The 22,894-nt window shown below is 37.6% G+C and overlaps 1 protein-coding gene across 1 annotated transcript in view; it reads left to right on the forward strand.

Moving 5' to 3' along the window:
• The window catches only part of ATRNL1 (attractin like 1), a 785,280-nt gene that overhangs the window by 32,863 nt on the left and 729,523 nt on the right, over positions 1-22,894 (forward strand). Inside the window, exons 2-5 of the mRNA XM_068961441.1 lie at positions 6,338-6,421; positions 7,528-7,641; positions 17,381-17,509; positions 18,860-19,068. Of these exons, the coding sequence (XP_068817542.1) occupies positions 6,338-6,421; positions 7,528-7,641; positions 17,381-17,509; positions 18,860-19,068 (536 nt within the window). The remainder of the gene's footprint in view (positions 1-6,337; positions 6,422-7,527; positions 7,642-17,380; positions 17,510-18,859; positions 19,069-22,894) is intronic.

A 22,894-nucleotide genomic window follows, 5' to 3' on the forward strand; every position in this document is an offset into this window, starting at 1 on the left:
CCTCTTGCCCTCAATCTTTCCCAGCATCAGGGTCTTTTCCAAGAAATAAAGAGAACTCCGCAGGATATGGAAATAGTAGATACAAGGATCAGTGCCTACCACGTTATGTCTGAGACAGGGCACATAAGTGAGAGTCCCTGGAAAATGGCCTGAGATCCAGACCTTGTTGGGAGAGCAAACTTGTCTTATTGTTTGGCAGAAAAGTCACTGGAAAGCTCTACCTGTGAAATGTGCTTGATATTTGCCCTTTGTAACTTGCTGTGGTTACTTACAGGATGCTGGGGAAAGCTGTTCACGGAGTGGTGTCTCCCTGGAGGTACTCCTCTGCAGAACTATCTGAGGGGAAGTGCTGGGGGCGGCTGTTGGTGGCTGGGTGCTGGGGGCCGTCAGGCACTGTAGGAGCCCAGTGCTGCAGAAGCCAGCACGGTGCAGGAGCTTGTTGAGTGTGTACATTGGAACCAAGGAGGCAGATCTCTTTCCTCCTGCAGTGTCCAGTGTGCTCTGTTGAGAAAGCCTGCAGGCTTCGTATCCTGCCATCTGGGAAAAGAAAATTGTTCAAAGGGCCTAGATCCATTTTCACAGAGTAGGCAAAATTTTGAAGTGGGAGTCAATGGCTAACTGATACAGTCTGCCCTTTAATTAGCTTCTTCTGTATGCATCCTTCTAAACACATAAGAGTTCCCCAACAACCAACAAAGCTGTGTTTCTACCTAAGAATATATACTTTTTCTAAGTGAAGAAGTTCTCTTTTGTCCAAAGCAAGGAAACAGTTTCCAGAACCATTGTATCCATCACTGGTTGTATTACTTGCTCTTCATATTCAGTCATGAAAGTGAAGTCGCTCAGTCGCTCAGTCGTGTCCAACTCTTTGCAACCCCATGGACTGTATAGCCTATCAGGCTCCTCCATCCATGGGATTTTCCAGGCAGGAGTGCTGGAGTGGATTCCCATTTCCTTCTCCATATTCAGTCATAGGCACACATTAACTAAAGGGGTTTCTTTGGAAGGGGGAATGATGCTAAAGCTGAAACTCCAGTACTTTGGCCATCTCATGTGAAGAGTCGACTCATTGGAAAAGACTCTGATGCTGGGAGGGATTGGGGGCAGGAGGAGAAGGGGACGACTGAGGATGAGATGGCTGGATGACATCACTGACTCGATGGACGTGAGTCTGAGTGAACTCCGGGAGTTGGTGATGGACAGGGAGGCCTGGCGTGCTGCAATTCATAGGGTCGCAGAGTCGGACACAACTGAGCGACTGAACTGAACTGAACTGAAATTGTAAAGTTAACTTATAACAACTTGTAAATAAAAATGTGTAAGAGAGAGAAGATGTGGGTGTGTGTGTATCAAATAGATACTATTCAAAGCTGTTAGGATACTTATTTAATGTGTTCAATTCAGTTCAGTCACTTAGTCATGTCTGACTCTTTGCAACCCCATGGATTGCAGCACGCCAGGCTTCCCTGTCCATCACCAACTCCTGGAGCTTGCTCAAACTTATGTCCATAGAGTCACTGATGCCATCCAACCATCTCATTGTCTGTCATCCCTTTCTCCTCCTGCCTGCAGTCTTTCCCAGCATCAGGGTCTGTTTCAGTGAGTCAGTTCTTCGCATCAGGTGGCCAAAGTATTGGAGGGAGTTTCAGCTTCAGCATCAGTCCTTCCAATGAATATTCAGGACTGATTTCCTTTAGGATGGAAACTTTTAGGATTGAATCTTTAGGATGGGTGCATCTCTCTGCAGTCCAAGGGACTCTCAAGAGTCTTCTCCAACACCACAGATCAAAAGCATCAATTCTTTGGCACTCAGCTTTCTTTATGGTCCAACCCTCACATCCATACATGACCACTGTTGGCAAAGTAATGTCTCTGCTTTTTACTATGCTGTCTAGGTTGGTCATAGCTTTTCTTCCAAGGAGCAAGCGCCTTTTAATTTCATGGCTGCTTTCACCATCTGCAGTGATTCTGGAGCCCCCCAAAATAAAGTCTCTCACTGTTTCCATTATTTCCCCATCTATTTGCCAATGAAGTGATGGGACCAGATGCCATGATCTTAGTTTTCTGAATGTTGAGTTTTAAGCTAACTTTTCCACTCCCCTCTTTCACTTTCATCAAGAAGATGTTTAGTTCTTCTTCGCTTTCTGCCATAAGGGTAGTGTCATCTGCATATCTGAGGTTATTAATATTTTTCCCAGCAATCTTGATTCTAGCTTGTGCTTCCTCCAGCCCAGCATTTCTCATGATGTACTCTGCATATAAGTTAAATAAGCAGGGTGACAATATACAGCCTTGACGTACTCCTTTCCCAATTTGGAACCAGTCTGTTGTTCCATGTCCAGTTCTAACTGTTGCTTCTTTACCTGCATACAGATTTCTCAGGACGCAGGTCAGGTGGTCTGATATTCCCATCTCTTCAAGAATTTTCCACAGTTTGTTGTAATCCACATAGTCAAAGACTTTGGCATAGTCAGTAAAGCAGAAGTAGATGTTTTTCTGGAACTCTCTTGGTTTTTCTGTGATCCAACAGATGTTGGCAATTTGATTTCTGGCTCCTCTGCCTTTTTTAAATCCAGCTTGAACATCTGGAAGTTCACAATTCATGTACTGTTGAAGCCTCGTTTGGAGAATTTTGAGCATTACTTTGGTAGTGTGTAAGATGAGTGCCTTTGTGCAGTAGTTTGAGCATTCTTTGGCATTTCCTTTCTTTGGAGTTGGAATGAAAACTGACCTTTTCTAGTCCTGTGGCCACTGCTGAGTTTTCCAAATTTGCTGGCCTAGTGAGTGCAGCACTTTCACAACATCATCTTTCAGGATTTGAAATAGCTCAACTGGAATTCTGTGACCTCCACTAGCTTTGTTTGTAATGCTGCTTCCTAAGGCCCACTTGACTTCCCATTCCAGGATGTCTGGCTCTAGGTGAGTAATCACACCTTCATTGTTATCTGGGTTTAATGTGTTATTTAATGTGTTAAAGGACCATAATTAATGTATATGATTTTGTTCTTCCAGGCCCTATTCCATGTTTTTCCTGCCCTTGGCTAGGATTTCATCTTCTCGGAGTTTTGCTTGTTGGAGTGACTCACACTCAGTGGGTTGAACCCTCAGTCATCCTGCTGTAGTCTGGATATTTTCTTATGGATCTGTCTTCTAGATTGCTCATCTTATTTTAGCTGTGTTTAATATATTTAATGCAATGAATATGAACTTGGGCAAACTCCGGGAGATGGTGAGGGACAGGAAGGAAGGCCTGGCATGCTGCAGTCCATGGGGTCACAAACAGTCGGACATGACTGGATAAGTGAACAACAGCAGTAACAACATCAACAATGTGTTATTAAAACTGTTCATCAAATTCTTAATTTTGATTAATATAGCTTTCATAATTAGAATCTTCATTATTTTTCAAACATACTGTTACTTTTTATGGCTTCAATTAACTGCCAAAATTTTAAATCTTGTCTGTTGTCTTTTTGGACTTAGTAAATCATGTTTATTATGTAGGGCACATCTGACAATCTCCACATATTGGGAATTCTTCAGATCTCTTTCTGAAGCTATTCTGTTGGTTGTTATTTTGTTGTCTTCTATCTTCATATACCTGATTATCTTTGATTATGCTACTGCTAAGTCACTTCAGTCGTGTCCAACTCTGTGCGACCCCATAGAGGGCAGCCCACCAGGCTCCCCTGTCCCTGGGATTCTCCAGGCAAGAACACTGGAGTGGGTTGCCATGTCCTTCTCCAATGCATGAAAGTGAAAAGTGAGAGTGAAGTCACTCAGTCGTGTCCGACTCGTAGTGACCCCATGGACTGCAGCATACCAGGCTCCTCCGTCCGTGGGATTTTCCAGGCAAGAGTACTGGAGTGGGGTGCCATTGCCTTCTCCGATCTTTGATTATAGTAGACATCTTATTAGTAGACATCTTATTTGAAACATTACTGCTAGGAATAAGTTGAGGACTGGGATCATGTTATCTTCTTATAGAGAACGTTTTTGTATCTTCTGTTAGGAGACTTGGCCTAATACACTATGGCCTATAGCCCACCAGGCTCCTCTGTCCACAGGGTTTTCCAGGCAAGAATACTGGAATGGGTTGCCATTTCCTTCTCCAAGTAGTAGTTCTAGTCTTACCTTAAGCCAGTGGTAGGTCTCGGAGTTTTCTGCCACCCCGATGACTTGTAGCTGGGTTGCAGTCCATGCAGATTTCGTTTCTGGTACATCTTCACCCTACTAGCAAATCATCATGCTCTCGATCAGAGTGCCACGTTGTTTATTTGAGCCCCTACTTTTGTAGGTTATTGCCTCCAACTTTTGTCGCCCTCCCTCCTTGAGGCTGCTAAAAGCACTCTCTGCCTTTTGGCAGTCTCAAATAAATAGATGAAATTCTCCATAACAAAAGTCACTCTGGATGCCCAGTTCTTAAAGAATTTGCAACTTCTGGATCTTGGCTTAGTAGATCTTGCCATTCTGTTTCTTATAAGATTTATTTTTATTTATTTATTTATTTATTTTTTCTTATAAGATTTAAAAATTGTTCTTTTAGCTTTTTCAGTTATCTTCAGTGGAAGTTTGTCTGAATTACTTCATCTGGAGCTATTATTGGAAGTAACAAATCAGGACAAGTTATTTAACCTGTTATTTAAAATGTACTTCAGTTTTCTTATCTGTAGTATGGGATTAATAATGTTTACTCTCTTGTGAGGTTTTTGAGATTTTTAAGTGAGGTCACATTGTGTGCTTTGGAGAAGGCAGTGGCACCCTACTCCAGTACTCTTGCCTGGAAAATCCCATGGACCGAGGAGCCTGGTAGGCTGCAGTCCATGGGGTTGCTAGGAATCAGACACGACTGAGCAACTTCCTTTTCACTTTTATACACTGGAGAAGGAAATGGCAACCCACTCTAGTGTTCTTGCCTGGAGAATCCCAGGGATGGGGGAGCCTGGTGGGCTGCCGTCTATGGGGTTGCACAGAGTTGGACACGACTGAAGCGACTGAGCAGCAGCGGCAGCATTGTGTGCTTACAGTAATACCTGATACATAGGAAATTTAGTGTTAGATTAATTTGAGAACATTGGAGTTTTCCAAGCATGAATTAGCCCTTTTTTTTGCCCAAAGTAATTTTCAGGGATTCTGAAAGATTTATAAGTAACATTTATATTAATTGACCTTTATGTCAATGCTGGTTTAGGTAAATGAAGCGTTTTTCGCCCCTAATGTTTTAAATACTCACTGCTATAAGGAGAATTTAATATTGTCTTAAACTAGATAATGACCCTGATAACTTTGTGTACATGTATATATATGTGTGTGTGTGTATCTATATGTGAATGTATAAAGGCTGATAAGCCCCAGGGTATGTTTCTGTGTATATGTGTGTGTGCGAGCTAAGTCGATTTAGTCATATCCAACTCTTTGACACCCTGTGGACTATAGCCCACCAGGCTCCTCTGTCCATGGGATTCTCAAGGCAAGAATACTAGAGTGGGTTGCCATGCCTTCCTCCAGGGGATCTTCCCTACCCAGGAATCAAATCTGGGTCTCTTATGTCTCCTGCACTGGCAGGCGGGTTCTTTACCACTAGCGCCACGTGGGAAGCCTGTGTGTGTATGTGCCTATATAAATATATAAAGGCTAAATGGAAAGATACCTTAATTATTTAAGACATTGTCTTTTCTTGATAAAATAAATGGGCTGAAGCTAAGAACAACATGAAACAGAATTTGGTTATTCTTTAAATATTTTAAAAGTCTGAAAATCTGAAGCTTTTCTAATTATCTTCTTCTTTTTTGTGTTTAAAATAGAGGATAATTAAAAAACCCTTGATTTACCCTATTTTTAAAATTGAGTTCTTGGACTAGGTATAAAGTAGGCAAAAGAAAATGATAATAAAAACAGGTAGCTGAATTCGGTAAAGTCTGGTGATAGCTACTTTGCAATCCTGCTCCATGAAAAACAAATAGAGCTAACAGTGTAACCTCCCTACAAAGTGCTAGGTACATATACTATTTTTCTGCTCCATAGATCTGCATCTTTCAAAGTGCATTTGATCTTTCTTTTGCCTCCGTCTAATTTTTGTGCAGAGGAAGTGTTACTGAATTCATTTTGCATCAGCATGGAACCCATCTGTATAATGTTCAGTCTTTCAATGTGTTCCTTCAGTTTGTAAAATGAAACAATCATGTAAAAACTTAAATTAAAAAAACAAGTTTTTTTTTATTGAGATTTAGAGAGATAAATGGCAATTTGAAAATTTTCTTAAGTTGTAAACAAATTCTCCTTTTTGGAAGCTTGGATTAGTGTCTTTTAAATGTATTTTTGTGATTTTGTTTTCTAGGTTAACAGAACCTTCTGGATATTTAACAGATGGTCCAATTAACTATAAATATAAAACTAAATGTACATGGCTAATTGAAGGCTAGTAAGTATACAATTTGGGTTAAATTAATTTATTCTGCAATGATAAATGCTTATCAATATAAAATATTATAAAGGTATAACAGCTTCAAAATTACATATTCTGTTGCTTATTGTTGGAAAATATTATTCATTATATTTTAAAATGGGATTTATAAATTTTAGATACCATGTTTAATATAAATTACAATACCCTTGTGACAGTAGTTTAATTTTTGCATATATTTTATTTATAAGTTCTGTCACTATGGCATTAAATAAAGTATGAATTTTTGGCTTATTTTAAATAGCTTGTTATAGAGTTTGAAAACTCCATAGAAAGTATAAAAATATTCCATGCTGAATTATGCCATTTGTTCATACTGTTCATCATTTTAGTTCTAAGGGTGTTAAAAAAAGAACATTTTGTAAAAGAGTTAATTGTCCTTTTAGAGGCATTTTTCAATAATTAGGGTTGTGACTGAATTTATCTATTTTAACATATGATTGAATCATAGATAAATTGATATTAGTTATTTTTAAACTGTTTTCTGATTTTTAAAGAGTCTGGAAAGCTGGGTATTTTTTGTTGTTGTTGTAGTTACTTTAAAAGCTTTTTTAAAACTTTAGAGTTATTAATTCCCTGTGTACCTATGGTCTCCTTTATTTGTTAACAAATGGCAGTGTATCATACTGAGATGTTTTGATTAAATTTGAAAACCTTATTAGTACCTATAGTTAAAGGTTGATAGAAATATGAATAGTCTTGAGTGCTGAATTTAAAAATCAACTTTATTTAAGTACAGTTTGCATATATATTAAGTGTACATGTCAATAAAATTTCAATGAAGTTTACAATTTATGTATCTCTACCTTAATTAAGACATAGAACATTTCCTGTTGATTAAATTTTTAGAAAAGAATGATGCATACCTATGGCTGGTTAGTAGATTTTGAAGTTGTATGTCTTTTTACAAATTGCATATGACTGCTTATCAATCATTTATACTGATGACTTAGGGATTTATAGCTAAATTTCTGTAAATAGAGTTTTAATAAAATATTGTAAGGTTTCTTCAGACATGCTTTACATATTACATATTAATTTTAAAATATTTTAATTTTTTTCAGTCCAAATGCAGTATTAAGATTAAGATTCAATCATTTTGCTACAGAATGTAGCTGGGATCATATGTATGTTTATGATGGAGATTCAATATATGCACCTTTAATAGCTGTACTTAGGTGAGTAGTTTTGTTTAATTGATGAACTTATAGTCAGTTGTAGAAAAGTAACTGTATAGTTTATTAATTTTAAATATATACTCATCTGTACTTCAAAAATAAATTTAGCATAGATGTTGGTTGCTAAATTTCAAAGCTGGTATAAGACTGTTGATACTGTGTCAACTTAGGTGTATGTATAATAATGTAAACATTGATATAACAAAGATAAATAAGTACTGTCTCAGAAATACAGATTTATTTATAAGTATCCTTTATTTTTGCCATGCATAGTTCATATTTTTAAAATGAATTGTATATGTTTTCAAAACTGCCTATATGGATAGGTTAACGTGACTTCTAACTGACAAAATTAATAGACCTTTTTTTAAGAAAATGAAAATTTTGTTTTCTGGCTTTATTGAGGTATAATTGACATATTGTGTTAGTTTAAATTTTATAACATGATTATATATATATATATATATATATATGAACACACAGTTATATAGTGTGTGTGTTCAGTTGCTCCGTCTTGTCTTTTTATGACCCCATGGACCGTAGCCTGCCAGGCTCCTCTGTCCATGGAATTTTCCAGGCAAGAATACTGGAATGAGTTGCCATTTCCTTCTCTGGGAATAGACATATATTTTATAGTTGTTTTTAATTTTAGAGAAATTATAAATTTTAAATTCTGTAAAAAAAAGATTATATTTTATGTAGCAGTTTAATAAAGGTGTTTGTATTAGTTCTCACAGTGTGGAAATTTCGGTTGCTTCAAAATATATTATTGTTAGATAGTCAGACTTAATTTAAAAATTTTTTAAATCACAGCATTTTCAGGATCAATTTAAAAATCTTTTTTATGTGTGTGTACATTATTATGAAATGTTCTATGAACAGAAGAAAATATATTAGAAAAAATTTTGAGCCTATAGTATAGGTTTTGTGTACAATTTAACTAGCATGATTGTTGAGTTATTCGTTACACTGTTCCTTCTGTTGTTTACACAGTCTCTCTCTTTTAAAAAAAAACTTTTATTTACTTCTTCTTTAGTCTGTTCTGGGTCTTCCTAGCTGTAGAAACTGCTCTCTAGTTGTGTGTGTGGGCTTCTCATTGTGGTGCCTTCTCATGTTGCAGAGCAGGGGCTCTTGGGTGTGTAGGCTTCCGTGCAGCTCAGGGGCTCAGTGCTTTCGGTTCCTGGGCTCTCAAGCACAGACTCAGTAGTTGTGGCGCCTGGGCTTAGTTGCCCCAGGGCATGTGGGATCTTCCCGGACCAGGCATCGAACCCAAGTCTCCTGCATTGGCAGGCAGATTCTTTACCCCTGAGCCACTAAGGATGCCCTACCCCAGTATCTTTTATATGTTCTTGTCATCGTTAAAAATTTATATATGGGTAAGAGCTTACTGTTCCCTTTTCCTTTTTATTTTACTTTTCTTTTTACTATTTACGTTGTCGTTATCCTGTTTTAACAGGAATGTAAATTATTATTTTTTTGGACAAACAATTGTATTTCGGAATGACTGTTTTAAAGTGACTCCTTCGGACCTTAGATACTTACTCTGTGACATTGCGATTGCTCAAGATACTTTTAGAACTTTATTTTTGAGTTGTTTGAAAGTTACATAAAGGGTGTTCTTGAGTAACCCTTCGTCTAAGAATAGTAGCTGGAAAATGGAGCAGAACTTAGTGAATTATTACATTGCAATAGTTAGATAAGATCCTAGGTTATTACATTTATTTGTCGCAATTTAGATATAACTTTCATTCCTCTAGCTTTGTCTGCATTTGCTGACCATCATTTAGATGTGTGCCTTTTTATTTGTGTTTCTAGTAGTTGTGATGACTTTCTGTTAATTAACAGTGATTCATTAACATTCTTACCAACCATTTCTTTGATACTAAAGGAAACTTTTGTTAGATAATTAGCAGGATGGGATTTAGTATGACCGTGAATGTGGAACCAGTGACTTTTCATTAGCAAGTGTTTCTGTTAGATATCCTGAGGGAGATAGAAAGTTCATGTTTATTAAATATCCACTTGATTCTCAGCACTGTACCAGGCAGTTTAAATGTCATCACATCCTCATAAGGACACTGTAGAAGTGCTGTTAGCTCCCATTTATTGTTGAGAGAACTGAGCCCCAAAGAAATCAAGTCTGACTTCTAATAGATGGTAGAGCCAGGATTAGGACTTCTAGTCTCCTAACTTAAAGCTTATACTGTTTGTACTTTACTAAGAATGAGTTGTATGAGTATTTATTGTTCAATAAACGTTTGATAACCTACCCAGTTCCAGAGACTACCATAAGCCTGGAGGATGCAGTAAGGAGTAAGGTACAGGTTACTGCAGATACCACCTACCTGAAGCTGGGTCAGACTTCATAGGTTAAGTGCACAGCCCTCCCCCAAACTGCCCTCACTTCAGATACCAGCTGCAAGTTCAGGGGTACCCAGGCCACCTGCACTTCTGGACCAGCTGGTTACAAGTTGAGAGGTGCTGTAACCCTCTCAGGTTCAGTCATTAACTAGATAACTCACAGAACTCAAGAAAAAACACTGTACTTATGATTATAGTTTTATTCCAAATTATAAAAATCAGGACCAGTCAAATGAGACACATAGGGTGAGATCTGGGAGCATCACAGACAAAGCTTCTGTGTCCTTATGTGTGCTTGCTCATTCAGTTGTGTCTGCCTTTGTGACCCCATGGCTTATAGCCTACTAGGCTTCTCTGTCCATGGGATTCTCCAGGCAAGATCACTGGAATGGGTTGCCATTCCTCCTCCAGGGGATCTTCCCAACTCAGGGATTGAACCCAGGTCTCCTACATCGCAGATGGATTCTTTACTATCTGAACGACCAGGGAAGCTCAAGAATACTGGAGTTAGGTAGCGTGTACCTTCTTCAGGGGAACTTTCCAACCCAGGAATCTAACTGGAGTCTTCTTCATTGCAGGCGGATTCTTTACCAACTGAGCTACCAGGGAAGCACTCTGTGTCCTTTGGACAGATGTTACCCTCCCAATGTATCAGTGTGTCTTAGGATGCTTTCCTGAGTTTTAGGTGTATCGAGTTAATTGGGAATTGCGTTTCGTATGATTGATTGAATCATTGGCCACATGGTCAGACTCAGTCTCCAGCCCCATTCTGACTCTGCAAGTCAGGTGAATTTCTTGTGGCTTAGAGCTCCAGGACTTGAATCAGTCACTTGGTTGGTCTTTCTGGTGTGGGCAGCTCCCATCCTGAGTTACCTCTAGCATAAACTGTGAGCCCACAGTAAATAATAGAGACATTCTTGTCAGCTGGGAAATGCCCAGGTTTTGGAGGCTGCATCACCACACAGTCGACGTGCCCTGTGAGTGACAGGTAAACAGACTTTTTACACGTAACAAGTGTCATAATCAGATTATGAAAAGAGTGCTCTATAATTTCAGAAGTAGCTAATTTTTCATGGTGTCTTTCATTGTCAGTAGAAGAGTGAAGACAAAGTGTGGGGATTAGGTAGGACTTCCTAGATGGAGAAAAACAAAGTTCTGTTCAGTCCTGTTGCTCAGTCGTGTCCAACTCTTTGTGACCCCATGAACTGCAGCACGCCAGACTTCCCTGTCCATCACTAACTCCTGGAGCTTATTCAAACTCATGTGCATCGAGTTGGTGAGGCCATCCAACCATCTCATCCTATGTGGTCCCCTTCTCCACCTGCCTTTAATCTTTCCCAGCGTCAAGGTCTTTTCAAATGAGTCAGTTCTTTGCATCAGGTGGCCAAAGTATTGCAGTTTCAGCTTCAGCATCAGTCCTTCCAATGAACACCCAGGACTGATTTCCTTTAGGATGGACTGGTTGGATCTCTTTGCAGTCCGAAGGACTCTCAAGAGTCTTCTCCAACACCACAGTTCAAAAGCATCAATTCTTCTGCACTCAGCTCTCTTGATAGTCCAACTCTTACATCCATATGTGACTCCTGAAGAAAACCATAGCTTTGACTAGATGGACATTTGTTGGCAAAGTAATGTCTCTGCTTTTTAATATGCTGTCTAGGTTTGTCATAGCTTTTCTTCCAAGGAGCAAGTATCTTTTAACTTCATGGCTGCAGTCACCATCTGCAGTGATTTTGGAGCCCCCCCAAAATAGTCTCTCACTGTTTCCATTGTTTCCCCATCTGTTTGTCATGAAGTGATGGGACCGGATGTCATGATCTTAGTTTTTGAATGTTGAGTTTTAAGCCAACTTTTTCACCCTTCTCTTTCACTTTCATCAAGAGGCTCCTAAGTTGTTCTTCGCTTTCTGCCGTAAGGGTGGTGTCATTTGCGTATCTGAGGTTACTGATATTTCTCCTGGCAACCTTGATTAGGTTGTATAGAGTGCTTCATCCAGCCCAGAATTTCGCATGAGGTACTCTGCATATAAGTTAAATAAGCAGGGTGACAATATGCAGTGTTGACGTACTCGTTCTAACTGTTGCTTCTTGACCTGCATACAGATTTCTCAGAAGGCAGGTCAGGTGGTCTGGTATTCCCATCTTTTTTAAGAATTTTCCACAGTTTGTTGTGATCCGCACAGTCAAAGGCTTTGGCCTAATCAATAAAGCAAAAGTAGGTGTTTTTCTGGAACTCTCTTGCTTTTTCGATGATCCAACGCATGTTGGCAATTTGACCTCTGGTTCCTCTACGTTTTCTAAATCCAGCTTGAACCTATGGAAGTTCACGGTTCACGTACTGTTGAAGCCTGGCTTGGAGGATTTTGAGCATTACTTTGCTAGTGTGTGAGATGAATACAACTGTGCGGGAGTTTGAACATTCTTTGGCATTGCCTTTCTTTGGGATTGGAATGAAAACTGACCTTTTCCAGTCCTGTGGCCACTGCTGAGTTTTCTAAATTTGCTGGCCTATTGAGTGCAGCACTTTCACAGCATCATCTTTTAGGATTTGAAATAGCTCAACTGGAATTCCGCCTCCACTAGCTTTGTTCATAGTGGCATATACACCCTAAAGAACGTTATATTTTGGGACAGTAGTAAGTAGTGATGAGTAGCTTGATGATAGGAAATATGAAGGGATAGGTGGGAGCCAGAGTACCCTATAAACGGTAATCAACAGCATCTCCTGAATGCTCACGTGCCAGGTAACATTTATATATACATCACGTCCTTTATATATACATCAAGTCATTGACTCCTCACAGTAACCTTTCAGGTAGGTATTATTGCTATTTTGTAAATGGAGAATTGAGGCACAGAGAGATTCTGTGAGTGGCTCAGAGTTGCTTAACTTGTAAGCAATGGAATCAGAATATAAGCCTGGTTTTATTGTCCCTTGATCACTGTAACATTGCTTTTTTGTTACCACACTAAATAAATTGACTTTATTCTGTAGCCAGGACAGAACTATATATAATTCTCCATTTTATTGGAGATGGGTTGGAATGGAGATGTGTTATTTTTTTTATTGTGTGCTGGACGACCATGTGCTGGACACCTTGATGGTAAAATCATTAATAATAATAATTTGAGGCCTAGGAATTTTTTATATTCCCGGAGAATGCTGGGGACACTAGAAATTCACAGCCAGCTGAATTCTGGTTCAGGTGTTGAGGTGATTCCCAACCATACTGTAGTTTCTGAAGGGCCTGTCTTTCATGGGTTCACTTTTACTCCTAGTCTTTGGGGTCTCAGGTCAAAGGGGGTTCCGTGTTCTACACTCTGTTTCCTAGCTCTGTGAAACAGTCCAGTTTCTCAGCCCTTTGAACCTGACCTCCCACTTTGAAATTAGTGAATGCCTGTATGGAGAAATGGTGAGGCCAGTTCCTTTTCTAGTTGACTTCAGTGAGAAGGTTAGTTGGTCCAAATAGGTATGTTATGTGGGAAGTGGGAATCTTCTTTCATTTATTGTTTTTAAAACACTTACAAACAAACAGCCAGCAAACAAATCTGCTCTTTTCATCTGTTTCAGAGCGTTTAGTCATATCTGTTAAAAAGATCTGGAAATATTATTTTTAGCAATGTACTCATGTGATATAATCTCACTACAGTGAAAACTATATATGTGTAACTAAAACTGGTCTTATAGAAATTAATTCTGTTGACAGTCTTTTAAAATCTTTTGTTCCTTCACAAACATAAGCTAGTAAATGTTATAATAATATTTAAAACATCAAGAGTTGTTTACTTTTTAATTTGTTTGCTTTTTAAAATGTGTTTGCAAAGTGAATTACTTGACTATAGCATTTCATTTTGTTCTGTCAAATACAATCTGAATGAGGGTCTTCAGTACCTGTTGGTACCTAAACATAAGTTTAACAGTGTCTAAAGGAATCGGATATTTTGAATAATGTAATTTGTTGTTAGCAGCTTTTTTTTTTCTTATATGTTTTCATAGATTTAGAGAGGATAGTGTGGTATAAGTAAATGAAGAAATGCAGTTTCCCCCTGTGAACAAGGATGCTTAAAAAGGCAGAAATACCAGTTATTAATACAGAGCTCCTGCTTTTGCACAGTTATCTTTTTCCCCAACAAACTTCATTTTCTTCTGTGTTTATTGTCTTTTGGAATAATTATATATTGATGTAAGTTGCATAAGTATGCAAAATTGTAAAGAATTATAAAAAGTATGTATGTTAAGATAATCTAAAACGAGGCTAGTGTATTGCAGATGTGCAACTTTAACTGGAATATCATTGTAATCACCTAGCTGATCTGGATGAAGTGTTCTGTCTAGCTTCATGAGAATTTGCTCATGAAGGGAAAGTGGGGAAGAGTATGGCTATAAGGTCACTTGTTAGAGAGTACCAAGGTGGTTTTATTTGATTTTATTTATCTAATTGAAGTATAGTTGCTTTACAATATTATACTAGTTTCTGGTATGCAACATAGTGATTTGATATTTTTATAGATTATATTCCATTTAAAGTTATTATCAAATACTGGCTATATTCTCTGTGCTGTATGTTATGTCCTTGTATCTTATTTATTTATACCCAGTACTTTGTACCTCTTAATCCTCTTCCCCTATCTTGTTCCCTCCACCACCCCTTTCCCCACTGGTAGCCATTGGTTTGTTCCCTGTGTCTGTGAGTCTGTTTTTGTTTTGTTTTATTCATTTGTCTTTTTTTTTTTTTTAATTTCACATGTAAGTGAAAACATACAGTGTTTATTTGTCTTTTTCCGAGTTGCTTCTCTAAGCAAAATACCTTTCAGGTTCATCCATGTTATTGCAAATGGCAAAACTTCATTCTCTTTATGGCTAAGTAATATTCCAGTGTGTGTGTGTGTGTGTGTGTGTGTGTGTGTGTGTGTGTGTGTGTGTTTGTGTGTGTATGCCACATCTTCTTTATCCATTCATTTCTTGGTAGACACTTAGGTTGCCTCCATATCTTGACTTTGAAATAATGCTGCTAAGAACATTGGAATACATATATCTTTTTGGATTAGTGTTTTAATTTTCTTTAGATATATCCCAGAGTAGAATTGCTGGGTCATACGGTATTCTGTTTTTAATGTTTTGAGAAACTTTTATACTGTTTTCCGTAGTGGCTGCATCAATTTACATTCCCATGAAGAGTACAAGAGAGTTCCCTTTTCTTCACACCCTCCCTAACATTTATTACGTCCTCTTTTTTGATGATAGCCATTCTGACAGGTGTGAGGTGATGTTTCATTCTGGTTTTGATTTGCGTTTCTCTAATGATTAGTAATGTTTAGCATCTTTTCATATGCCTGTTGTATATCTGTATGTCTTCTTTGGAAAAATGTCTGTGCATGTCTTCGCATAGACACATTTTATTAATCAGGTAAAAAAAACTTATTTTTTAATTTGATGTTGAGTTCTATGAGCTCTTTCTATATTTTGGACATTAACCCCTTATGAGACATCATTTGTAAATGTCTTCTCCCTTTTAGGAGGTTGCCTTTTTGTTTTGCAGCTGGTTTCCTTTGCTGTGCAAAAACTTTTAAGTTTGATTGGGTCCAATTTGTTTATTTTTGCTTTTGTCTCCCTTTCTTGAGGGGGCAGATCCCCCCAAATAATCCTACAACTATGTCAAAGGGTATCCTGGCTAAGTTTTCTCCCAGGAGTAGTATGGTTTCTGGTCTTATATTTAAGTCTTTAATCCATTTTGAGTTTATTTTTGTATATGGTTTGAGGGCATGTTCTAATCTCATTGTTTTGCATGTAACCATCCAGCTTTCCCAGCAGTACTTGTTGAAGAGACCAGCTTTTCTCCATTGTATATTCTTGCCTCCTTTGTCATTGATTAATTGACCATAAAGTGTGTGGGTTTATTTCTGAGCTTTCTATTCTATTCCATTGACCTTTTTGTCTCTTTTTATGCTAAAACTATGCTGTTTTGATTCCTGTATCTTTGTATTATAGCCAGAAGTCATGGAGCAGGATACCTCCAGCTTTGTTCTTTTTTTTTTTTTTTTAATCAAGATTGCTTTGGCTATTCAAGATCTTTTGTGGTTTCATACAAATTTTAGGATTATTTGTTCTAGTTCCATGAACAATGTCATGGGTGTTTTGCTAAGAATGCCATTGACTCTGTAGAGCTTTGTGTTCAGTTCAGTCCAGTCATTTAGTCATGTCTGACTCTTTGTGACCCCATGGACTGCAGCATGCAAGGCTTCCCCGTGCATCACCAACTCCTGGAGTTTACTCAAACTTATGTCCATTGAGTCAGTGATGCCATCAAACCATCTCATCTTCTGTAGTCCCCTTCTTCTCCTGCCTTCAATCTTTCCCAGCATCAGGGTCTTTTTCAATGAGTCTGTTCTTCGCATCAGGTGGCCAAAGTATTGGAGTTCCAGCTTCAGCATCAGTCCTTCCAATGAATATTCAGGACTGATTTCCTTTAGGATGGACTGGTTGGCTCTTCTTGAAGTCCAAGGGACTCTCAAGAGTCTTCTCCAGCACCATAATTCAAAAGCATCAATTCTTCAGCGCCCAGTTTTCTTTATGGTCCAACTCTCACATCCATACATGGCTACTGAAAAAACCATAGTTTTGACTAGACTGACCTTTGTTGGCAAAGTAATGTCTCTGCTTTTTAATATGCTATCTAGGTTTGTCATAGCTTATCTTCCAAGGAGCAAGCGCCTTTTAACTTCATGGCTGCAGTCACCATCTGCAGTGATTTTGGAGCCCAAGAAAATAAAGGTGGTATTGCTTTGGGTAGTATGGACATTTTAACCATATTAGTTCTTCCCAGGTGGCTCAGTGGTGAAGAATCTGCCTTGCAGTGCAGTAGATGCAGATTGATATCTGGATTGGAAAGATCCCCTGGAGAAGGAAATGGCAACCTGCTCTAGTATTCTTGCCTGGGAAATCCCATGGACAGGGGGCCTGGCGGGCTACAGTCCATGGGGTTCCAAAGAGTCAGACACGACTTAGCAGCTTAGCAACAACAGTTCTTTCCCAAGGTATCTTTAAATGAAGGTTTCCATATAACTTAAGTAAAAGAGCACCCTATGGTCTTACGAGAGAATGGACAACAGGGCAAAGGGGAGAAATGGGACATTACCGTCTAGTGTTGAGAGAAAGGAGTATGGTAGCCTGAGAGTAGATGTTAATCTGTCAGCAGCAGCAGTAGAGCTCACTGGTGAGGAATGACTAGGAACTCATTTTAGATTTATTCTTCTTGTTGCCCCTTGTAATATACAATAGATAGTTAATGATTGTGAAAAGAATATTTTGATAAAGTCTTATGTGATTAACAGTCATACGTACATTAATATACACAATGTTCAACTTTGCTCTCTTACAGTGGTTTGATAGTTCCTGAAATACGGGGAAATGAAACTGTGCCTGAAGTCGTTACAACATCTGGCTATGCACTGTTACATTTTTTTAGTGATGCTGCATATAATTTAACTGGTTTCAACATTTTTTACTCGTAGGTGTTTTTTTTTTTTTTAATTTATATTGTAATAATGATTCTTATAATTTGACATAAAAGAGTTTATTGTTTGTTTGTATAAATGTCTTATGTACCAGGAGTCGGCTAGGGTGTTCAATTCCAAAATATACAGCATCTCTCCCTAAGTTACATAAGATTTTTAATAATATGATCCCCCAAATCCTGTCTAAGCTTGTATTAGGATAATTTGTAAGCCTCAGGGCACCATGGTAACAAGTTAGGTTTGGTTGAAAATTAATTACAAAATTAAAAATCAATGGGAAATGATTAAAGAAACACACACCGAGTGTAACTTTAAGTCCCAAATGCTCAGGATTGCAGAGAGCTGTCTTCTGCCCCTCTGTGCTCCATGGTATTTTATGAAGAGAGCTACATTTTCATAGTCCTTCTTATTGCAGAAACTGTGCTGAATGGTGTATATACAGTAAGATTCTTTAATTCTCTTCATGTCAGTTCTGTCAAGTGAGTATTTTCCCCATTTTGCACATGAGAAAATTGAGGCTTAGGAGATAAGGTAAGTGGCTATATACCACTGTCTCTTTAAAATTAGAAAAATAATATTTCTTGTGTGTCTCTTATATCTAACTGTCCATGCAAATTTTTATAGAAGTCCAAGGGTGAAGTGAATTAGCCAGAGATTCTTTTCATTGTTTTCATTAGGAATGACCACAGAAGAATTTGATACATTTTTTTGTCTGTTTGTTTTCTTCAGTAATGTAGAAAATGATAACTGAGGATTTTTCATGAGGAATAAGATCCTAAATATCCTTGAATCAGCAATTTATTATAGAATTTATTTATATCAAGCATGTACACAAGGGAAAATAAATATATAGTAAAATATAATCAGTTAGGGAGCCTTAAAATAAAGTCTGATAAATACCTTTTAACTTCCACAACAGTGTTTAGGTGATAGCATGCTATTTAAGTATCATGTAATCAGTTTATGTCTTGCCTTCTCTTACTGTTTCATGTATTCATGACCTTATTGTTTTCCTATAAAGTGTACTCATACCCTGTAAAACATTTAAGTACTTGAATATTTACCAAACATTGTGCTTGGAACTGTCTAGATCCTGCAGATGTTGAGTGTGTAGTCTTGTTAGCAGAGTAAACTCATTGAATGAACTGAGGCCAGTTGAAGATACGTATACCTGAATCGCCTTAGGGGTAAAAAGGTACAGAGTAAAGAATTGAAGTCACATTGTAAAACGTGTTAAATGAAACACACGGACACATATAACATTTGTAAATTTAAGAAAATACCAGCCCAGATTATTTTTCTCATCATCTTGAATTTGAATATATATGAATTATATTTTACAGAATCAATTCTTGCCCTAACAATTGCTCTGGTCACGGGAAGTGTACAACTAGTGTCTCTGTTTCAAGTCAAGCATATTGTGAATGTGATAAATACTGGAAGGGTGAAGCTTGTGATATCCCCTACTGTAAAGCCAATTGCGGCAGTCCAGATCATGGTTACTGTGACCTAACAGGAGAAAAGTTGTGTGTCTGCAACGATAGTTGGCAAGGTAAGTGGCTTTTTGAACATATAGTCACATAGCTAATATATTAATACAAATAATATCTACACTCATTTGCTGTAGTTTGCACACCGAAATCTTATAGATTTATTTTTAGAATTTCAGTAATAGTCAGCGTCTTAATAATTTGCTTCTTCATAAGGCTTCCCTGGTGACTCAGATGGTAAAGAATCTACCTGCAATGCAGGAGACCCAGGTTCTATCCCTGGGTGGGGAAGATCCCTTGGCGAAGGGAATGGTTATCCACTCCAGTATTCTTGCCTGGGAAGTCTCATGGACAGAGGAGCCTGGTGGTCTGTAGTCTGTGGGGTCATAAAGAGTTGGACATGATTGAACAGCTTTCACTTTTTTCACAAAATCAGTAAAGATTTTGTCTACATGCTACTACGAGAATCAAGTAAAGTTATAAATGAAACTCTTTAAATTGTAGATGTATGATTATTGATTTTCTTTAATTTTTTGATGAGTTCCCAAAGATTTGGTGGCTTGGCTAAAATTAACACCTGGTACATCAAAACTTGATTTATAATGGGTAACATAAAAAGCATATTGCAAAAGTAGATGCTTATCTTGGAAGGTACTGGACTATATTAAACTTCTTTCTTAGTAAAGACTGACCTCTTGTGGCTATTTTTAAAAAAACATAGAATATTTTTAAAAGTTTTCCAGTTGCTTGTGGCAAAAGCAGTAAGAATTAGGGAAGAATTTCTAAATAATTTTTATCAACATGTATTATTAAAGGTTAAATTTAGAGTACATTGATAAGTTTTAGCTTTAAGTATTTGGGTATAAAATCATAAATCTGACTATTATATAGGGCTGGCCTGTATAAAATATATTTATATATTGGGCTGGCCAAAGCATTCATTTGAGTTTTTCCCTTGCAATGTTATAGGAAAAATCCCAGCGAACTCTTTGGCCAGCTACAGTACTTACCTACCAAGAGCTTGCTTTGTGCAACTTGTATTTACACATTGAGAATCCTGTGTATTAATCCTGTTGATGGGGGAACTTTGACCCAAGAAATACGTAATCTAAAGTTACATGACCATGTGTAGCAGTAGTAGCAGTGTTCCTACCAGACCCAGGTAAAAATCAAAGAGAGTGTGCTCCTCATATTTAACTTTCCTCAGACAAATTAAACAAATGTGGCTGAGTGTGCTGAGTAGTTATTTGGAGCAATTATTTTAGGCTTTCCATAAATTATGCCCATCTTTAACACACGTAATTTCATTAAAAAATCAGTTACTCCAACCATATGAAATATCAGTGATTATTGAGTTGCATTTGACTCATTATGATTATGACAGATACAAGTTTCTCAGTGTTTTTAATTATAGAGGCATGTATTTTGTTGAGTGGCTATTGGAATAATTCATGGCCTTTCTTCCCTTAAAAGTGCCTTGAGGTATCTTTTTTTTTTTTCCATTTCAGTCTTGAATCTAAAATAATGTCCTTTTCTCTGGAGAGACTAGTAAGTACATCAAGAATATACTTAAGCGAAGGCCTGAGAAATAGAAGTATAGCTTATATGCAAGGTTTTCTTCTAACTTGTCTTTATCTGCTGTTAGTCCCCAGCTCATCTCAACAGTCTTAAAAGCAAATGAGAAATACATTTGTAAAATATTCCCTATGAACATCTCTGTCCTTTCTTTGTTCTTTTCTTCCATCTTTAAAATACTTTATTTTCTGGGTGTTTTGTAATATATATCTGGTTGAAAATGTTACCTGTTGTTTTTCTGGCTCTGTTTATTGGCATTTCACATTTTATTATTCTCATCAGGAGGGCCTGAAATCATAAAAATTCTTGACTCTTAAATGTCTTCAAGAAAGTGGAAATGGGGGAACAAATACTGGGTATGTTTACTTTTAAAGGAAAATGATAATATGAAGTTTATATATGTATGTATTAACACATACACATGAATACGTGTACACATACATTTTAAAAATGAGGATAATGTGAAAGTGCTTTATAAATTATAAAATATTACATAGAAACCAGACATTTGCATATCGTTACTGCTTCTTAGTAATTAATTTATCTCTGATGAATATTTTATGGGTAGTGTTTGGTGAAATGGATATTGTGCTTCTTTCAAGACAGATGATGTATAGTCTGGTTTCTTTGAGCCTCAGATCTGATCCCTAATTTTGTATTTAAGGAAGCAGAGCTTCGAGTAGCTATGTGTTCTCCCCCGCCCCTGCCCCCAGTCAGCTCCCTAATCAGAGTGGCTCAAGGTTTCTCTCTTACATAACTTTAAAAAATCAGAACCTCTGGAAGTCTTTGGTTTGATTGTAGGCAACAGATACAGTTCTGGCTTCCCTGAGCAGAAAAGGCAGTTATTGGGGTGTATGTCAGGGGCCTCTGCCTCCCAGGATTTGTTCTTGCCTTCTCTTTGGTGATAGAATTCACTGAGTTTGTAGCTCTCAAGCACATGGTCTTCAGCTGCATACCATATTCCTCAGCCTTCTTTGCATCTAGCAAGGTTATTATACTGTGTTAGGTCAGTAGGATATGAGTAGAAATGCTGTGTGGGAATTTTACATCACTGAGATCTTTAACAATGGCTGGTAAATGACAGTAACTGTGGTAACTGGTAGCACTTGCATATTTGCCTGTAGAATGTGTTTTATGAGGAAAGAACTAACTTTTAGCTTATTTAAGCAACTTACTTTTGGTTGTCTTAACCTGTACTCTGACTAATACAAAAGGACGTTGGGTAGCTCACAAAGGAGATGGGAAGGCTGTAAAAACCTTGGTTGCAAAGGGGTAGTAACAGAAGGCTAGTGGGTTGGTTCCCAGCACAGATATAGCCACAGAAAAGTTTGATTAGGATATTCCTGTCGCTGCCACTGAATCCTGGGGTACCACCCTTATGTCCTTACTGTGGATACGGCATGCTGCAGGCTTGGGTAGAGAAGTTCTAAACTCTCCCCACATCTTTGTTATCACTTATGAAGATTTGAAAGCCTGCTCAGTAATATCTACTTGATTAAATTTAGGTCTTACCCCTACCTTCTGAATTGTGTGGGAATAGATTTTGTTTCTGAACAAAATCCACACAGTTAGAGATTTTCCTAAATGAGGCAGGGGGTTCAGATGATTAGAATCTACTAAATAAAGAAAAAATACAAATAAAACATTTTAAAGTATAGATTGTTGCCATAATTGACAAGGAATGTGTTGAACAGTTGTCTCGTGTCTGCTCAGAAAAACTTTGCGATGTGGAATAGATGGTATTCCACAGGCTTCAGGGTACAATTCTTAATTTATTACCACAAAACGTTCCCTCCCCCCAATTCTATGAAGTTGGAAACAGATTACCAGGTTTTGTATAAAAGATCATTACTTGGACATTGAAAAATCGTCCCCAGTCCTTTCCTATCCCAGAATATCCTGTTCAATTCTGTCATTTAGTCCTAATTCTTTATGAATATTCAGTATTCCTTTTTAGTCCAGGCCAGTCATAGTTCTCAGGTAAGGATTGAAGTTGGATGTTTGCAGCCTTTTCGATTATTGATTAAAAGATAGCATCTTAATGTATAAGTCAGGTAATTTGATAGTTTTCTATAGTGTTTCTGATTCTTTAAAGTTACACTTTGTTTGGATTTATTTCAGCTCCTTGCATGTTCTTTGTCCCTAACTATTTCAAGACCTTTCTTATTTCTGCACTTCCTCCTTCACACCCTCAACATTCTTGGGTCAGATACTCCTGTTAGATGCTTTCATAGCACTGAATCCTTTAAATTCGTAGCATCTACTGCAGTTATGTTTGTGTGATTCTTTGATTATCTTTCCTACTGGAATGTA

This window comes from Capricornis sumatraensis, chromosome 23, assembly GCF_032405125.1.
Source record: "Capricornis sumatraensis isolate serow.1 chromosome 23, serow.2, whole genome shotgun sequence".
NCBI lineage: Eukaryota > Metazoa > Chordata > Mammalia > Artiodactyla > Bovidae > Capricornis > Capricornis sumatraensis.